This window comes from Triticum aestivum, chromosome 4D (assembly GCF_018294505.1).
Source record: "Triticum aestivum cultivar Chinese Spring chromosome 4D, IWGSC CS RefSeq v2.1, whole genome shotgun sequence".
In the NCBI taxonomy this organism is placed as follows: domain Eukaryota; kingdom Viridiplantae; phylum Streptophyta; class Magnoliopsida; order Poales; family Poaceae; genus Triticum; species Triticum aestivum.
The window spans coordinates 502,237,291-502,257,685 of NC_057805.1; the positions used below are offsets into that span (position 1 = coordinate 502,237,291).

At 50.2% G+C, this 20,395-nt stretch overlaps 1 protein-coding gene across 1 annotated transcript; it reads right to left on the bottom strand.

The window, feature by feature from the left end:
- Positions 1-4,257: 4,257 nt before the first annotated feature.
- Positions 4,258-6,768, bottom strand: LOC123099053 (ARM REPEAT PROTEIN INTERACTING WITH ABF2). Its single transcript, XM_044521172.1, has one exon. The coding sequence runs from the start codon at positions 6,146-6,148 to the stop codon at positions 4,454-4,456; it is 1,695 nt and encodes a 564-aa protein (XP_044377107.1). The 5' UTR covers positions 6,149-6,768; the 3' UTR covers positions 4,258-4,453.
- Between the last annotated feature and the right edge of the window lie 13,627 nt (positions 6,769-20,395).

The window sequence follows — 20,395 nt, forward strand, 5'->3', positions numbered from 1 at the left end:
CCAGCCTTAGCCATTTCGAGGTGGAAAAAGTCATTTTTTTCAAAGTGCTCCAAATCGATATCTAAAACTAGAAATGGATCGGCGTCGTTCATACGAATCCAACGAGCTCAAAAACGTCAAATTCCGAGTTCGTATGAAGAAATGATGACCGTTTTACCAGAGAGGGGTAGAATGAAAGATGGCGTTTCAAACGACCGCTGCTGGTCGTTTGGGCGCCCGTATGATGTCTAGACAGCACCGAAAGTTGCCACTCATGACAGGATTCTTCATGGATTTCGTCCTCGTTTGTTCTCATGACTTCCTTTGTCTTCAAGGGATGATTTGGGGAAGGATTGAGCTCATCTAGAGCCCTTGGATCAAAGGAGAGAAGCCACATCAAGGGAGGAGGCTATGGGAGAGCTCCTATATATTCACCTTCAACCCTAGCTGCCTCCACACACACTTCTCATCTCAGAAAATTCATCTCCACGTCCAGCCGCCGCCACATCGTGTCCCTATTCTTCCTGTTACCATCTTGCTTAGATCATCAGCTTGGGACCCCCTACTCGAGATCCGCCATTTTTAGCACTGACACTATGGTGGCAGTGTCATGATCTGTAGTGGCAATGACCTCGGGTACTGGTGGTGCTACGGGGACTTTGGTGGTCAGTCAGTCTTGTGGCTCCGGCGGGCAATGTGCCAGGCAACGCCAAGGTGAAAACCCTACTTTTGGCTGTTGCGTATGGCAGGCGATGGCAACACCCTCAGATGCCACTTTCTTGATATCGAGGCGTGGTGCTCTCTCGTCCTCCTGAACAACTCCGAGGAAGGGGGAAGTAGGGGGATATCATATCTCCTCAGGGTCGAACGGTGGTGGTGCTTCCACGTCATGCTCCCCCTTTGGGGCGTCATGCTTCAAGTTGTCATCAGTTGGAGGAATAAGTGGATGCGTGATGTTGCTGGAGCTCATCGCGGTTGCGACATGTGGAAGACGAGGTTATGGTGTCAGGACTTTTGTGGCAACGACAGCGGGGGCGAGGATGGTCTAAGTCGCGGCAAAGGTTGTTGTAGTCGGCTCGTCGGTGTGTTATGGGGTTGTCTCGGGTTGTTTCTCGTTCTGAAGTCCGAACTGTGGTGACAGAGTCTGGTTAGTGTTGATGATAGGCGGCAAGTGCTTTGTTCAGTGTCTTCCGCGGTGCCAACCTTTCATAGTCCTCATGCATAGCTCGTCGTTAAAATCGAAGATGTGTAGCGCCCACACGTGCCGTTGATTGGTTTTGCACAGCTTGTGTGGTGTGGGTTGGTAGGCAGTCATTTACTGTGAAGTTTGAGTCGCTTTTGCCTGAAAAAGATGATGGTAAATGTGGAGCCTTGATGAGTTTTTCTCTGCAATGATTTTTTGTGATGTATCTTGTGTGTGACTGTTCGACTGGTTGTGGCGGATTCTGCCTGAGTTTCCATCATCTTACTGGCAAATCTTCTTCTCGGTTAACAATGGATTGAGCCCCTTTTTCAATTAAAAAACAATGGATTGAGCCATCAGGCCTCCGGTTCCGAAAAAATCAAATGCTTTGGGTTCAATGGGGGCGTGTTTGGTTACATTGCCAATTCAGCCTGGCCAAGCGAGCCTGGCTCTATTGAGCCGGTTTGAGGGGATGCAGGCCAAAAAAAACCAGATGCACAGAGTTTGGTTGCCTGCATGCCCCTAGTTGCATGAGACAACCATTTTCGACCCAGCGTTTGGTTGCCCGCATTGCATTAGGCGCACATATGACATGGTGTTTGGTTGCAACCTGCATAAGATGTTGTCACCACTTCTAACTAGTGGTGAGCTTACCACACACAATCTGAACATGTAGCGCCATTGACTTAAACAAATGACAGTTCATCCTAACTACTATCAAATGACAGTTCAAATTATTAAGAGCCATTGGCTAAATAGGTATAGTTCATCGGTGCTACCAGATCTTCCTCTTCCTCTCCTCTTCTTCTACTTCTGCTTCTGCTTCTGCTGCTGCTTCTGCTACTTCTTGTTCTTCTTCCATCTTCTTCAAATCCTGCACTGACCTTTGTTAAGCCACATCGCCTCTGCCCACTCCAACCTTTTGTTCTTCCAAGCGTCATTGTCAAATGCCTCCACACCATGGCCGGAGCTAACAACATCGTCAGGCTCGACATCTTCCTCCTCAGGCACGTGTTCATCAAAGCCCCACTGGAGGATCCAGTTATGCAGAATGCAACAAGCAAGAACTAGCTTAACCTGAGTGGAGTATGGGTGGAATGGCTTCTGATCCAGGATCTTAAACCTATTCTTCAGAGCTCCAAATGCCCTCTCAACAGTTACTCTAAGGCTGGAGTGTCTGAGATTAAACAGCTCCTGTGCAGTCCTAGGATAGTTCCTACCAGAGAACTCGTTGAGATGGTACCTTGTTTTCCTGAAGGGTGGAAGAATACCCGGCCGACATGCATAGCCAGCATCTCCAAGGTAGAACTTGCCGTCGGGGATGTTGATCCCATCAGGTCGACTCATGCTGTCAGTGAGAATGTTAGCATCATGCGTTGACCCCTCCTAGCCAGCCAGCACATATGTGAACTTCAGATCGAAGTCAACAGCAGCAAGCACATTCTGGCTTGTGTAGTGCTTCCTCCCCCTGTATGCTGCAGACTGTGACCTAGGAACTCTGGCAGTGACATGAGTACCATCTATTGCCCCAATGCAATCCTAAAAATGGCATCACAAGCCTGTGTTAGTGCTCAACTTGAACAATACAAGCATATCAAGCCATGAAAAGTGTATATTGTCAATGCTCACCTTGAAGTATGGATACCATCTTGGGCTTCCGCGAATCTTGGGTGGAGTCTGGCCAGATGGTCTCCTGATCATCTCTCCTCTAAGCTCCCCAACATCATAAAGCACCTGCTTGAAGTACCTAGAGATGGTCTCCATTGATCTCCTGAACGTGTTGTGAATGACCCTGAACCTCTGGTTATGGCCAACAACATGGAGGAACATGGCAACTTGCTCTTCGACACCGGTGTTGATGCTATCTTGTAACAGCCCCCTGCTCCTGAAGATCTCGACAAGCCTGGCAAATGATGCTCTTTTCATTCTAAGCATCCACAGAGTCTCGACGTCATTGCAGTTGTAGATGTAGTTCAGATTTTGGATCCTCTCCTGTTCCCGGGGAAACAATGGACCATAGCGGATCAAAGGTCTCCCAGCACGACACACAGCTCTCTGGTGCATGAACATGACCCATGCCTGAATCACACTAATCAGTGCTGCTGCCTGGATTGTCAGCCTCATCCGTGCGTCCATAACCTAGTCGACATCGACGGTTCGTTTAGTGGGAAATCGATCCTACACCTAGCTTAACGGCCTAACCAATGAGCTAACAAAGGGGGGAGGGGGTGCTGCTTACCGGCATCGGAGACGAGGACGGCGTAGGGGAACCATGGCACAGACTAGGTCGACCAGACGATGGCCAACAGCAAGGGCAGCACCAGATCCGCTGCAAATGCCGCCGCCTCTTCCGCCGCCGCCGCCTATAGCACAGATCTGAAATCGCAGCCGCCGCCGGTGGTGAGGCAGTAGGGAAGAAAGGTGGGCAGTGGCTATGGGTGAGCGAGTGAAAGGGGGGTGAGGCTAATTTGGCGCCGGGACGGCGCGCCAGATTTCCATCTCCCGCCATCCCCCCCTCGCCCTCACCTCGCTCCCGCCCGTGCGACCTCGCGCCGCACTCAGCCTGGCTCGCGAGAAACTGCCGATCCGAGCGTTTCCAGCGAGTCAGGCTCTAGGCTGCTTTAAGGAGCGTGCGATACAGGCCCAACAGAAAAATCAGGCAACCAAACAGGCCTCTCCCCTCCTGCGCGGGCCTGATTGGACTCCATGCGGGCAACGAAACACGCCCTGGGCAACGGCACGCACGACAGAACATGTTACGGAGCTCATGTGAAAGCAGGCCAAGATCGGTCGTACCACGTTTCCATGTGGATTTTTTATGGATAGTACAGGCTTCGGAGCCATACAACAGCACAAGTGTACAGAGAACCGCCCAATGTCCGTGTCATCTTCTCCCCGAAGTGTTGTTTGGTTGGCAAAGATACGTACAGCAAAATCGAACTCACAAATGGACAACCGAGTGACAACGAAAGTACAAACAAAGTAGTGTGTGGCACACAGAACAAATACTCTAGATAGCCGGGTCCTCTTTTTTTGCGAATATTTTTTCCTTTCCTGAATTACCAAAATAGCACTGTAAAGTGTAGACGAATTACTTGCAGGAATATATACCATCTTTATTTATTTAACTTAATAACTTGCTGCACTGTAAAGTGTACGAGGTTATTAGAAGCTCCTGAACTGCCCAACATACCCAGCATCAGGCCATCACAAAACATATAGTATTACAACGAATATATTCACCTAACATCGCGATTTCTATACAGCAAAACGAGACAACTTAATTACTTTTCACTGGTTCTTGCTGCCGAAGATGCTCCGGAGCTTGCCGCGCTCCTGCAGCCGCTCCAGCAGGTCCCGGGCGCCGGCGACCTCCATGTCCGACAGCTTCTTCAGGTACCCGATGGCGCCGTGCGAGACCATCAGCTTCTTGCACCGCTTCGCCGGCGACAGCGTCGCCAGGCACGCGATGGCGTACTTCTTCGCCGTGTTCGCCGGGCTCGGCTCCAGCAGCTGCACCAGGCTCGGCACGCTCCTCTCGTCCCTCCGCACCTCCCGCGCGTTGCCCGGGTGCCCCGCCGCCAGGCTCGCCACCGCCTGCGCCGCCGCCTCGCGCGCGCCGGCCGACTTGGCGTCCAGCATCCGCACCAGCAGCGGGATGCAGCCGTGCTCGCCCACCAGCCGCTTCATGTCCCTGCTGCCGCTGGCGGAGATCCTGCATATGGCCGTTGCTGCAGCCTGCTGCGCGCCGGGTGACCCGGCTCTGAGCGCGTGCGCCAGCCGCGGGAGCACGCCAAGGGACACGATGGTGTCGGGCGAGATGGCGTCCACCATGTTCCCGAGCGCGCGCACCGCGGACTCCTGCGGCGACGGCGCGTCCAGGTAGAGGAGCAGGCTGCGCAGCCCGCCGTCGTGCGCGACGGCGCGCCGGAAGCTGTCGCCGCCCGATGTGAGGTTCTGCAGGCAGTCGGCGGCGTGCTCCTTGGAGCCCAGCACGGTGCCGTAGTCCAGCAGGTTGACCATGACGCGGACAATGCCTTCGTCGGCCAGCGCTTGCCGCGCCTCGGGCGCCGCGGAGAGGTTCTTGAGCGCGCCGGCCGCCGCGGACTGGGACACGGAGTCCCCCGTCTGGCAGATCTCGAGGAGCGGGCGCACGCCGCCGTGGCCGGCGATGGCGCGCGCGACGTCGGGGGACGCGGAGAGGCGCTGCAGCGTGAGCACGGCCTTCTCGCGGCCGACGAGGCTGCTGCCGGACTCGGCCAGCCGGATGAGCGGCGGCAGCGCGCCCTCCGACACGAGCAGCCCCTCGCAGGCGCCACCTCCCGACTCCGCGAGCCGGCATATCACCATGGCGGCCTTCTCCCGCGCCTTGGGCGCCGGCGCCGTGAGCAGCTGCACCAGCGCGGACAAGTTGGCGCGGCCGAGCACCGACACCACGCTCTTCTCGTCCCGGTTGAGCGCGTCGAGGAGCCCGTCCACCGCCCGGGTCTTGGCCTCGGCGTGCCCGATCTGCAGCCGCGCGAGCAGCTCCCGCACGTCCGCCTGCGCCGTCGCCGGGGCGGCGACGGCGGACGCGTCGGAGTCGGAGAGCACGCCGGTCCGGACGAGCAGCGCGCAGTCGCGGAGGTTGACGTCGAGCCGGGCGCCGAGCGCGTCGATGGCGCTCTGCGTCTGCAGCTTCCCGTCCCTGGGCGGGCCGCGGCACCGCGCGGCGAGCTCGGCCGCGTCGGCGAGCGTGGCGGCCACGGAGTGCAGCAGCTCGCGGCAGAGCGCGTTCCGGGCGAAGCAGGGGTGGCTGGACAGGTCGGACAGGCGCGCGGGGAACGCGCCCAGCTTGGCCGCGATCGCCTTCCACCGGCCGGGGAACCCCTCCGCGGCCGTCGCCGCGCCGACCGCCGCCGGCACCATGCCCCTCACGCGCGCCAGCAGCTCCTCCGCCGTCTCATCCCCGGGAGCAGCCGCCGCCGGGTCGCCCCGCACACTCATGGCCGGTCACTGGCTAGCTGAGCTGACCTGACTGGCTCGGCGAGGTACTACTGGTGGTAAAGGCGGGAGGGAACAAGCGCATGAGCAGGCAGGGAGCAGGGGTGGCAGAGTGGCAGGGGAAGGGGAAGAGTAATCGTCTACGACTACGATCTCCCTCTCTGGCCACTGTTTCTTTAAGCGAAAACTAGTAGCGGCGTCGCTTTCGTTTAGCCATTGGCGTTGGCATTGCGGCAGCGGCTATCGTGGGGAGATACGGGCGGCCATGAGCGGCACGCCAAGACAAGATACGAAGATCCAAAACCAAACCATTTCTACTCGTACTCGATCGAGATCTCAGTTGGGCGATGTATGGGTTGGCAGAAAGGGGGGCGTGTCGGGTCGGAGTTCACGCTTGTTTGACGGACGCTGTTGTTTTGTGTTCTTGATGGTGGTGGTTAGTGGGAAGTGGTTGACAGTGCCGGGGTCGTGGACTCGAGGGAATGAGACGAATGACGGGCACGAAAGGCAAGGCGGAGGTGTGAGCAAAATGAAACAAACGGCGACACTTTTATTTTATGCTGTGGTGGTAGGAGGAAATGTGGTGCATGTTACTGGTGGTGGTGGTGGCGCATGTTGCCGAAGCAGGCGGGCACAGTCTCAGCAGACACCACTTGCAAAAAACTGCTCACCTACAGATTACCCAGGCAACTGTTCAAAAGAAGAAAAAAAAGGCAATACACATCATTCAGATAGTATATTTGTACGACTGCTTCCCACTTTTGCGCTTGAAATAAAAGCTGAACAACTCCAACGCTGACCCATTTTGTCCGCCCGTCCACACATTTTCACTCCCGTGCCCCCTCCGGCCCCGACCAGTAAACCCTAGCGCCGCCCAGCTCGCCCCTCCTCACTCCCCGACAGCCGTCGGAATAGGCATGTGGAAGTGGGTGTCTGGCAAGAAGGCAAAGCCCGACCACGAGGCGGGGTCGTCCTCCACGTCGTCGGGCAGCGCCGCCATGTACTCCACCTCACCGCCCGCATTCTTCATCTCTCCTCCGGCGGCCCCTCTTCGGCCGTACGTGAAGGTGGATATATGCCGATGCTATTATGAGACCGACACCCCGCTGTCGTGGTCCGATGCGCACCTCCCCAATGGGTGGCATCTGAGCCTGGATCGGGTGTCGGTCCCGGCCGTCGCAGCGACCAGCCACCCCGCTTTCTGGAGATCAACTGTCGGCGCGCTCGCATCCCGAGCCACCTCCTCGTCGCTCTGGGACACTTGGTTTTAGGACGAGCACGACATGGGCCGGCAAACATTATTTGTCATTCGTGCACGTAGCCTACCCCGTTAGCCACGTGCGTGCATACCAAGCCCACCCAGAGCGTGCGGGCCGCGCCCTTCCCCTCTCCGTTCCCGCCACCACCTTGACCGCCAAAGAGGACTATGAGAGGGAGTTCAAGCACACCCAGGAGAAAGAGTGGGAGGGCTTGGAGGAGATGACGACGCTGTTGGGCGGCGGCGATTGCTACGTCCCCGATCTCGACGTGAAGCAGGAGGTGAAGGAGGAGTTGATGGAGGACCGCACATCGACCCCGGAGTGGAACCCGACCTTGTAAGGGCAGTTGTGGTTGTGGACGACCACGGTGGCATGCAACCCGCCCTCACCACGACCGGCAGCGCAGCTGGCCTCGTGGGCGCCATGGTCACCACCCTCGCCACCACCACAACCTGCCCTGAAATGGCAGCCCCCCAGGAGACGCTCGCCCCAACTTGGGGCCCGCCAACCCACCTCTAGTAGCCACCGCCCTACATCGACCTCACCATGGATGACGAGGACGGTGTCGCCTACAGACGGCGGCGACATCGTAGGCGGCTACAGCAACGACGGGCAGGTCTACTTTTCCCCTTTTTTCTTATTAAACTTTAAATTAAGTTTTAATGCACGGCCATGAATTTCGTGGACTTTCTAAGTTTATTGTAATATATGTCATTTTTTAATTATTTTGCAATGTCTTTTCTTTTTTTTATAAAGTCCAAACCGTACATACGTTTTGAGATGCGCGGTCGATTGGTCACACCTACGGGCACACAGCTAAAACCGGACGACCGTCCGTTTTGCCGACGCAAGCGGACAAAACGTTTGCTCCCATGCGCTGGAGTTGTTCTTAGGACATCTCCAACGGTAACCCACAAATTTTCTCCCACATCCGTCCGCAAACAGAGGGGACCAATCCACGGACACGGATGCGGGAGACCTCCATCCAACTGCCCGCATACATTTCAAACACCTTTTCGACAAAACAGATGAAATCCATGCTAACACGGCCGGATTTCATACAAATTGAACGAAAACGTTTACATATTAGACATATTTTAACTAAAAAAGATAAAACTATATGCATGTACGGTCGCGCGGAGCTCCATTCCCACGACACGGATGCACTACACTAGTCTACGGCCGGCCACGGCAGATCCCTTTGTCTTCCCCATGTCCGGCAGTCCTCTCACCGAACTGTCGGGAGCCCCGGAGGTATATTCCCCCTATCTTCTTTATGTCCGGTTTCGCCGCTCATTAGAGTGGCAAAGAGGATGCTTCATCCAGAGTGGAAGGGGGGCGCCTCCGCTTCCGTGGAGCCCAGGCGGGGGTCGACGATGGTCTGCGCTAAAGAACTGGGCAAGTCACCGGCTGGGCAAGCTGGCGACGCGCCGACGGTGGCCTTCCTGGGACCCAAGTGACGGTGGCCTCCCTAGTTCTACTTTCCCACGATGTTAGCTGTGGACACGGACACGCTGGTCACCAACTCGTCGATCTCCATGCGGCCGACTTCTTTCTCTACCGGCACGGTGTAGTTACGCACGCGTTGATGGCGGATGGCGCGATCCCAGGCACGTGAGACGCGGTACGACGTGGCGTCGTCCATGGCAGTGACGATGCCCGTGCTACCGTGCTCCCTGCCGTGCCGGCCTAGAGCAACTCGCCACTCCTCCGCGAGCAGCTTTGGAGCGGCGAGTTGCTGAACCACGCATCAGCTTGGGGTGGCAAGTTGCTTCGTTGGGCTAAGCAGGCCATCCGGCCAGCTTTTATACCGGAGAAGTGCTCTTCCTACTCGTCGGATGCCATCGAAAGAGTGGAGAAAATGGTGGAAGAAGAAGATAGGGAGCATCAGAGTGGTGTGATTCTTGCCCGACGTCTGGCCTCCTTTAAATAGAGGACGAACGGGAGGAGCTTTTCGGTGTTGTGTTTAATGTCAGCTCGCTCGTGAACGAACGTGTGATCGGAGTAGGTTTCTCAGTTTCCACGCGGATTTAATGGAGGTGTTTGAACGCGGCGAGGAGGCGTGTTAGGTCGGTGTGCAGTGGGTGCCGCCCTTGGCCGGCACGCCGCTTCAGTAGCGGAGACAGTGAGAGGTCGTGTCCGCCCGAGCCGTCTTCAATCTGGAGCGGCGTGCTCTACAGCGACATGATTGCGGGCAGCTGACGCCGGGTGTGAAAAAAAACACGCACATGCAAGGAAGAAGAGGGTTTGATGGGCCCGAATGGTCAGAAGCGGGCTTGGCAGCAGTCCGGACTCCCGCAAAGATTCACACGTTTATCTTCGGTTTACGGAAGAAAACACGTGAGGACCGTCCTGCCGAACGACAGTGTCTCGTGTTGGATGTCTTCAGATGTCCGGACGTACGCGGCCTGTTTGAGGTTGGTGCTGGAGATGCCATTAAGTAACTTGGCAGTAAGCATTAAGCTTTCCACTGGGAGAGCATGCATGCGAATTTACAAGGAAAGAAAGAAAGTGAATGTCTCATCTTTGCAAGAGGAGGAGAAAGGCTTTGCGGCTTGGCACGCGGACTCTGGTGGCACTGCTGCTGCATGCAACTTTGGTGTATTCTAATGAAAAGATGGCCTACGTTCGTTCTTTACACGAAAAGGGAACGAACGAAGGGGCTGCAATATTTTTGACCCGACGATGGCGCGTCGTCGTCCTTTTTACAAGGCGACGGAGTAGGCAGGCAGGCAGGGCGGGCGGTGCAAAAGCGTCTGGCTTGGCCCAGGGCAGCCTTAAAACTCATGACCCCATCATTGACCGCCACGCCACATCTCTCGCTGATCAAGTCTACTACAACCCCGGTGCGGTGACCCCGCGGGCACATGCGCCGCCCGGCGCCTTCGTTGCCACCTGCTGAGAGCCTTTCGCGCCGGCACATGCATGCTGATGCAGCTGGTGCGATCGATCCGTGCCATGCCGTCAGCCAGAGCAGACACGAAGCACGGGGCAGTCGTCGGGGCACTCTTCCTTCCGCTGGTCGTCGGTTGGGTCAGGGCCGGGCTGGGGCCACTCGAGTGCGCGTGGGCGCGCAAAGGCGAGCCCGCGCCATCGGGCCCGGGCGATTTTTGGATCCTTGCGCGAGAAACGACCGGTCGGACGGACGGGAAGCCCAAGGCTTCTGCTGCCTGTCCCTCTGGATTTTTTTCCAATACCGAGACGCCCGTGCCGTGCCTGCCCCAACCCAACGTCGACAGTGTCTGCCTGAATTCCTGACTGAACGCGAGGATACGACGCCTGCCTCGCGTGGAATGACACCTTTGCCCCTGCTGTCGCAGCAAAAGGCGCGCTGGCTTGTGGTCAATGAAGAACGACTCCTGTCCGTGTCGGTCAGCTTGATCCAAGCGCAAACGTCCATTGCAAAGTAAATAACTCGTCGACACTTATCTTATCTTGAGGTGCACTGTAGTTACTCGACAGACTCTTCTCCATGTCCAACGAAACGAAATGGATTGAAGCAAGCCAAGGCCATGGAAACACGGCTGCAAAAGCAAATGGCTTGGCGTGAAAGACGAACAAACAAAACAATCCAGCCCAAGCGAAAACGACGTACGCACGCACGGGACGGGACGGTGTGTAGCAAACTAGGAGTACGTACTAAAAAAAAAACCCGGAAAGAACCTGCATGAGCGTACTACGTGCACATGCAGATGCAGGTCGACCCGCCATTTGCCTCGATGATAGGCTAGGCCGTTGAATGTGCTTGGACCATGCATGCATGCATGCTTGGACGTCCAACGCCCACCGGGCATGCCAGCGCCAGCACGCCAGCAATGGCCATTAAAGTTAAGCACCCCTGCGTCGATGCAACGAGCTCAATGGCACCGGCTGGCTGGCTGGCTGATTAAGGCTGCGTGTCTGCTACGTATGCTAGTGTAGATGGATGGTCCAAATGAATTAATCAAGAGGCTTCTTAACAAACATGCAATGTGACTATGTTAGCCACCCAACCCATGAACATATCCACCGAGATCAGACATCCCAACTTGATCATCACGTAGCTTACTATCATGAATGCGGCTATGCAAACACATGCATGCAGTAACCATCTTCGTTTGTGCCACATGTGTGTAATGTGGCACGTCAGCCAAAATGTGCCATTCGATTCGATCTTCAAAACATCAAATGATCTTCCGATGGTATTTCGTAGAGATGGTTGAATTTCTACTTTGTGTTTCTTCAGGAAATTATCTGAGAGGTGAGCATGAATAGTGTCACTATGTCAAGAAATTGCATGTGCACATGATTATGATTGAGGACCTCCAAAGAAATTCTGGCTCAATAATTCAACACCATCTCAAAAATCGCATTACATACGTCACCATTTGTTCTATCACACTACCAACTCATTTGTGGTACTCACATTGGGATGGAGGTCGTGGGCGAGCTCAAGCTCAGTGGTGCGGAGGCGGTGGAGCACGTCGGACATAACTGTAGCCAGCGAGCTGGAGCGCAAGGTGTTCAGACCAGGTCGAAGCTAAAGTGCGAGGTTGAGGTGGGAACAACAGGGTTCACAAACTAGGGGTGGCAGGGCAAGCCGAGAAGTCGACAAGGCCGATCTGCACGATGGTGGGAGTGCTTTGACCTTTGAGCATGGCAGGTCAGGGCGCTGTAGGCACAGAGGGATGCAGGGGTGGGCAGCGGCAGCGTTGTAGGCGGAAAGGGAGAGGCAACAACCAGCGAGGTAGGCGGCGAGGAAATTCCTTAGGACATGTTTGGTTGCCATCTTAGTTTTTGCTTCCATTGCATACACTTTCTAGCTGGGCCTGACTAAGAGAAAACACGCAAAAAACCAACTGTTGCACCTAGTTTGGTTGCCTGCATACCCTCTGCCTGCATTAGAAGATAGGTTAGCGAACGGTGTTTGGCGTCCTGCTTCGTTTGAATTCACACATGTACACGATGTTTGGTAGCACACATGCATTGAGGTGTGCTAACCTTGTACCCTACATGGTGAACTTACCCGTTACTCCTAACACACAATCACAACGACCACACCAACACTACAACACAGATTTTGAAAAAGTGAAATGCATTGTAGGTCCCTAAACTATTTTAGAGGTGTCATGTAGGTCCCCAAACTATGAAAATCGGGATCCAGGTTCTCGAAATGCAGTAAGTGTGTCATTCAGGTCAAAAAATTATACGACCCCGCCTGACCGGCCAGCTGGCGCCGTTGACCCGTGATGCGTCGGACAGGGGGCCTCGCAAGGTAACAACTGGTGATGGAAATATACAAATAAATTCGAATAAATTCCAGAGAATGATAAATGTTCGTAAATATGAAAAATTGTTCACAATTTTAAGAAATGTTTGCGAATGATAAGTTTGAAAATGTGCTCGTGAACCACAAATTAACGAACATTTGTTAGATTTGTGGAAACCAAATTTCAAATTCATAGTACGCGAACATTTCTTTCATATTTGTGCATTTTTGGGGTTCTGGAACATATTTTCAAATTTATCGATCATGAAAAATATTGGTGGTTTGCGAACATATTTTATTTTCTTTAATAAATTATCATCGGCAAACATTTTTTCAAGGTCCCGAATATTTTTTTCCAATTCATCGTTCACAAACATTTTTTTAAGGTCATGAATATTTTCCAAATTCATCATTAACGAGTTTTTTTCATTATCATCGTTTGCGAACATTTTTCTAAAGTCGCAAGCATATTTTACATATTCGCAAACAATATTTGTGGTCCACGGACATATTTTCAGATTTCTCGTTCTTGAATACCTTTTAAAAGTTGTGAACATTTATTCCATATTCGTGAATATTTTTTGTTATTCGCGAACATATTTTTTAATTTAACGTTCTTTAACATATTTTACTTTCTTTTAAATTTACCTTTCGCAAACAATTTTTAACGTCGCAAACATTTTCTCCAGTTTTGGGCACAGCAACAAACATATTTAAGATGACTTCAAATGAAAAAGTGCTCTTGTAACATCCCAAAATTCTAAATTTTGGAATGTCATATTAAATAGATAGTTATAAATGATTGTTTGATTGATTGTGTGAAGTTGAGTGAAATTTGAAACTTTTGAAAGTTAAATGAGAGGGAATAAAAGGACTTTCCCAAACTTTCATTTTTGCATTTATCTCCGTGAATTCAAATTCTTTTCAAATACAAAACCCTAGAGAGAAGATTACATGACTTCTGTCATTTAAATAAATGAAAAGGGTGTTTGAAAATATTTGAATTCCATTTGGAAAATATTTCCAACCCAGAAACTTTATGCAACTCAATGATTTTCACGAGCGAAGATAAAATGACTTCTTCAAAACATATGAAATATGAGTTGGGAGTTTCAAAGAATCAAATTTAAAGTCCTTTTGAAATTATTTTCAATTTGGAGTTATTTGGGTTTTATTCAAATTATTTTTCTCCAAAATAAAAATATATGGAAATTAGGGTAAAATGATTCCCTACAATAGAAAATTGGAGAGGAATAAATTTGAAAGCATTTTGGTATTTTTAAAATGATTTTTATGAGGTTTTATTGCAACAGTAGCACTCTTTGCTTTATTTGAATTTTTGTAGATTTTATTTGGTGCTGCAAAAATGTTCATGCTGTAGAAAATCTTTTTCTAAATTTTTTGATATATTATATGCCTATAGTATTTTTTATATTTTATTTGGCTTGATTTTATTTTCCTTAAAATTGTTTAAAAAAAAAGAATCTTCGCCGACTGGGCCGAGGCCCAGCCAGCCGACCAGCCCGTAGCCGCGCCGCCTTCCACCTCCGTCGCCGACCGGGACTCCTTCCCGGAGTCCGCAGCGCCGCCGCCTCCCCTGCCCCTCCTCCAAGGCCACCTCCTCCCCTCCCCTATAAAGCCACCGCCCCGGCCCCGCCTCTCCCTCTACTCGCGCCGCCGCCGCAGATCCCGCCGCCGCCGCTGCAAAGCCGCCGCCGCCTGCTCACCTCACGCCTCGCCGCCGCCTCCGCCGCCCCACGTAGCCATCGCCTGTGCCGCTAGCGCAGCCACCGTCGCCGCCCGCCTCGCCATTGACCGCCGCCGGCTAAACCTCGTTTAACCGGTAAAGAACCGCCCGGTCCGGTTTATTGCTTTAGTTCGGTTTTTATTTCGGTTCTTTTCAGTTAGTTAGGTTTAGATCGGTTTTTCTTTTTAGTTAGATTTATTTAATGGATGTTCATTAGTTAGGGTTCTGTAGTGAACGAGTTCGTTCGATTAGCGTTCGGTAGCGAACGTTCGCTATTTAGTTTTTTTCTTTTATTTTAATTTTCGGCCAGGGACCTATCTGTGAATTTGTTTCTTACAGTTTAGTCCCTGATCTTCAAACGATCACAACTTTTTACTCGTTTGTCCAAACCCAACGAAACCAACGCTCACTTCTTTGTTATGATCCCCTCTATCCAGTAAAACAACTTGAACATGTTTTTGAAAGTTTTAAAATTTGATTTCAACCAGTTTTGTATTTGAACTTCGTTTGATCGTAACTTGAGTTTTATACGTCCGATTTAATTGATTCTTTTTGCAAAATAAAGCTCTTGACCTAAAATTCCTAATAAGGCCAAATTAAAATAATTTTGGTACTATTAGAAATTGTTTTATGTTGCAAGAGTTATTTGCTTGGTTTTGATGTTTTCCGAATTGTTTCTTCGTTCTTTCCGATCTTTTGAGTGATTGCTTATGTGTGGTTACTATTGCTTGCTTACGACAGATTGACCGGAGTGTGACGAGTAGAACTATCAAGAGTTTTCAGTGCGAATCATCTTCATCAACAGTACATGCAAGTTCACACTTTGATCATATCCCTTTCATACCCAGTTTTTATGCATTAGTTTCACCCTCAAACATTGCATGAGTAGGATTGATAACATGTGGGTATTGGGAAGTAGTTGATGAGGTAGGAACCTATTGCCCTGCATTCAAACCTTGGGAGTTACTATTACGTTATGCTTAGATTGCCATGCTATGCTCGTAGACGTGGATTGGGTTTGAGTGTATTCCATGACAGATTGTGAGATTGTTTACTTAATGGTTCAACTTAAGGTGGCAACTTTAAAACACATCTGGGTGGATTGAGGCACCTGGGGAACCCAGTGTTGTCTGTATTTTTGGAAATCCCGGGGTACCGTGTGATTCTCCTATGGACTGCCACTCAGGCTCAAAGGGATCATAAGATTATTCATGCTAGAAACTTCCGTGTGCAGCCACATGCCATTATGGGCTCTGGCATAGTTGAGTAAGTTGTGGGAAACCTTTCCATGATGGGCCAGCAGATGTAGGGGATTGTAGGTGTACAGGCCTATCTATCGGTTAAGGGGACCTCTTCGGAAAGACTGTGTCTCGGTCATCCGTTTCTCAAACATTATGTAGTGCGAGAAATCCAACGGAGGAGATCGAGTCTTGTGGGGAAAAATGCGCAAACCTCTGCAGAGTGTACAAACTAATCATGGTTAGCCGTGTCCCCGGTTATGGACATCTTGAGTATCTGGTTTTTGGATTATCATGTTGATCTCATCACTCTAAATTAATTTTGTTGGGTTATTAATTACCTTTTAATTGGGATTGAGATGGGGTTTACCATTCTCAATGTTTTCAACCAACTTTGTAGTTAAATAAAATATATTCCTTTGCAGTAGGAAAAAATTGGCTTTTCGCAAAAACATGTTAACCATAGAGCTTTCCACCAGCCAAATATGCATGTAGTGATAGCTTTTATTCATCATTATCCTATGGTGTGAATTTGCCAGTACATTCAATGTACTGACCCTTTGAGGCTGCAACGTCTCATGTCGCAGGAATCTTACGACGTGTAAGTGATACGTTAGGGTTACGATTTCTACACTCAATTTTAACGTTGGTGTTGATGGGAATCCACAACCTTGTTACTTCCGCTATTTGGATTGAGGTAATAGTATTTATATTATTTTATACATGTGATTTACCTCTGTTATAAATCCTCGAGTACTGTGTGTGTCAGCATACTGATCCAGGGATGACACTTAAGCACAGAGACTTGACCGTCTGAGGTCGGGTCGCTACAAGATGGTATCAGAGCACATGTTGACTGTAGGGTGTGACCCCTAGAAACTAGCAAGCCCATATGAAAGATTTTCCTCTATAACGTTCTTTTCAAAAAGATCTTTTACCTCTCTTCTCTTCTGAGTTTATTCAAATATTCCCTTTTAGTGAGACCATACCCCTTTTCCCTTTGGACCACTCGAAGATCCGAGGGATGAGACCACTTCAAGAAGTACAAGATATCGGACAACTAAGACCATTCAGAATGAAGAGGATTTTACCATACATTATGATAATGGAAACTACAACGGTTCAAGACTTCGAAGACTAGGAGAATTTGAAGGCTCTGAAGAATCCCCAGATTTGTATGACCTAGGAAGACTACCCCTTATGGAACTTGACAGACTATGGAAGCTGTCACTACCCGAGATCAAGGTGTATCGGAGAAAGACCGGAGCATGGAGGATTAGAACTCAAAGTTTTTGTCAAGAAACCCTAAGGCAGGAGATATCAACCATGGAATGATAGCTCATGGAAATGGCAAAGAGCAGAAGCACGACTATCCATGATTTTAACGCCTGCTTATGCTATTGCCGCCGTGCTAAGTTAAGCATGCATTTCTTTGGAAAGATTGGATGGTAGAAGGCTGATGGAGCACCTATCAGCAAAGGATGCAGTTTTAATCTTAGCTGGTGTATCGCCAGGATCTGGAGTATTACATCAGGAGTTTTAAGATGGACCTGCAGGAAGCCGTATTTGACGTGAAAGCATTTTGTGAAGAACTTAGGACCCAGAAGCTGAAAGTAGCCAAGCTGGAGGAGCAAAACCTTAGTGTTGACATGAATATCTTTGAAGTTTGAGCCATCGCCATCCAATCTCATCTCGAAGGCCGAAGTTGTGCTCGAATTACTAAGATTTTGTATTCAGAGTACCTTTCATCCGATTACGCCTCAAGGACTACCTCATATGAGAAAACTTCCTACATGAATTGTCTTCGTCTCGTCGAAACGGTTGATTTTGATATAAAAATCGTCTCAATCGGAGTTCGTATGTAAAAGTTAGAGGCAAAACGGTGTGCTGCAGAAATCTGCCCCGGAAGTTCCGGGCAACTTCTGGGGAGGTTCGGGGCTAAGGAGAAAGTTTGCACGCGGTGCACCAAAAAAACTGGAATTCAACATTATTTACAGATTTCTAGGCCCGAATTCAACATCAAGACGACCTCGAATGAAAAAGTATTTGAAAGAAAATTTTTCCCCGTTTCAAGATCTACAACTTTTCTTTTTGGACCATCGCGATCCGATGCCTTATGCGGCCTACAGGTTGAGTGCAAGAGGGCTACTTGATATAGTTTTAGCGCGGATGTTCGGGGCCGGACCAGAAGTTTCGGCCCTCGTAGTCCGAGTTAGATTAACTTTTGATGTTTTTGACGGGATTTGAGTCATTTCTTGTACGGAAAGTTCAATCGCCTCATATATATGTAAGAGGTGACGGTCGATTGAACAACAACACACAATCGACAAATCAATCTACATCTTTTTATCTTTTACCTTCTCCCTTGTTCTTTCTGTTCTTCCTCGTTCTTCATTCGTTCTTCTTGTTGCAGGGCGGCGAACCTCGAGGTCCTAGGGTCGACCAGGTCGACCTAGAGCAGCCCATAGCCGCCGCTCGCCCAGACGGGGTCCCTCCCGGGCGTGTGGGGTTTTGGGTCCTCAAAAGCACCCGCCAGATTGCTTGCGTACCGCGCTTCTGGACAGGACTCCTTCAATGTGAGCGTGCATCACCCCGGCGTCGAGGGTACACGGTGACGTGTTCGTGTGCGAACACACTTTTTGGTGACTCCGCTAGGGACGAAGCTTTGCAAGGTCTCCAGCCCATTCTTACTACGAAGAGATCGTCGTCTAGGGTTTGCAATCTACAAAGGTAATATGAATACCCAATTCACTTATGTAGATGCAAATAATGCATATGTTGTTACTAGATCGTTTAATGAGCATAATGTGTCAGCTAGCCCTAGTTTTACCAATCGTGCATCTACTTATGTGCAACAACCGATTCAGAATAATCTGCTTCAACTTCATATAATTTTAGTAACATGTAACATATGTATCTCAGCTCCCATGCATCGGCAACCCCACAAATCTATATGTCGATGAACAACATGATGAGTTCGGTTAATCAAGTTGAGACACCACATGTAGGAACTTCCAATAGTATGCAACAAAGTGTTTCAACTTTTTATTCATCGGCAAATAACTTGCAGTATGTTAATCCAAACATGCCGGTGGATATAGGGGAATTGGCGATGATACTACTAGTTATTCGGCCAATTACCCTCAAACATCATATGCTACACCTCCTGCTACTAATTTTTTGGCACCATACACAACTCTTGATATCCATAATTCGGCTCCACACCTTCACGGTTATGGCCGAATAAGTGAAACTTCTGCAAGAGCACAAATGCCTTCACCTACTACCGTGTCATATCATGTTCCCCTACACACACTACACCACGCACCAGAATTCCCTACCGGCGTTTGTTGGGAAAAAGTCACTATTGCCGCCCACAGTCGGCCATGAAAATTTCTAACAGACTGTGGGTCATAAAATCTATGTACAGTGACCTGTTGTCGGTCGGGAATGCTACAACATATACCGTCCAATAGTCGGTCGAGAATTCTGTTATGGCCAACAGACCATCGGTCAGTAAATAACCCCGACCGACAGTCCGATGCTACATGGGCCTCGCGTGCAAATAGCCAATTTTTAGCGCCAATAACCAGCCCAACCCGCGAAGTTTTCTCGCTCAAAATCACAAGCACGCTGCCGTCCCATGCTTCTTTCGTTCCCCACGCACGAAACCATGAAACAAACGATCCACGTAAACTAGATGTTTTAGATTTCATTTTGTACAACTGATGTCTCATACTTGCATCTTTTACCTGTCCTTTTGTGAACCTGCTGGATGGTGTCTCAGTGGTTATGTTTAGAACATAGTGAAGTATATGTATGTGACAACTAGTTAATGGAATACAAAAATGTTTGGTGGACCTGATGTATGGTGGCTTGGTGATTATACTTATAACACATGAACTATATGTATGTGACAATCAGTACCATATGTTAACTAACACTACTAGGGAAAAGCCTATACACAGAATCTTACCAGTAGCGCGCTTTAAAATAAGGCACTGCTGCTAAGTAGCAGTAGCGCGCGCGCACAAAAATCGCTGCTGAAACAAATGTATCAGTAGCGCGCCCGCTCAAAGACACGTTGCTGCTATAATTGCCACGACGCCGCCGCGAGGCTAGTTCTAGCAGCAGCGTGTTAACATAAAGAGCGCTACTGCTACGTATCATAGCAGTAGCGCATTTACACAATAACCGCTATTGCTAAGTTTACTACAAAAATTTAGTCCCACCTCGCTCCGTGAAGAGAGTTTGTACCACCTTAAATATGTTACTTCTACAACTTTCACAAGCACTTGGTCTTCATTGAACTCTATGTGTAGGATCGGTGTCTGCAATAGGAATCCTCACCGGTTCTTAAACCAACCGGTGAGGGTTCCTATTGACAAATCAGATTGTACACAAAAAGACCATTGATGATCAATGTATTTTTTATGTCTATTTTTACAGACACATAGCAGTAGCACGTTCTTTGTGAAAGGCGCTACTGATAGGTCGTTTAGCAGTAGCGCCTTTTGCTATAGCGCGCTACTGCTAAGCCATTCCATCTCCCACCCCCACTCTCCTCTATCCGATCCAGATCACACTCACACTCACTCAATCTCCCCCTCAACCCCCCGCGCCGTTCCTCCCACGTCGCCCCTCCACCGATCTGCACTGCCGTCAGCTCCTCCTCCTCGCTGGACTCGGTACCGGCCTCCTCCTCCGTCCTCCCTCCACTCGCTGCTGGCCGGCCCCTCCTCGTTCCGCCTTCCTCCT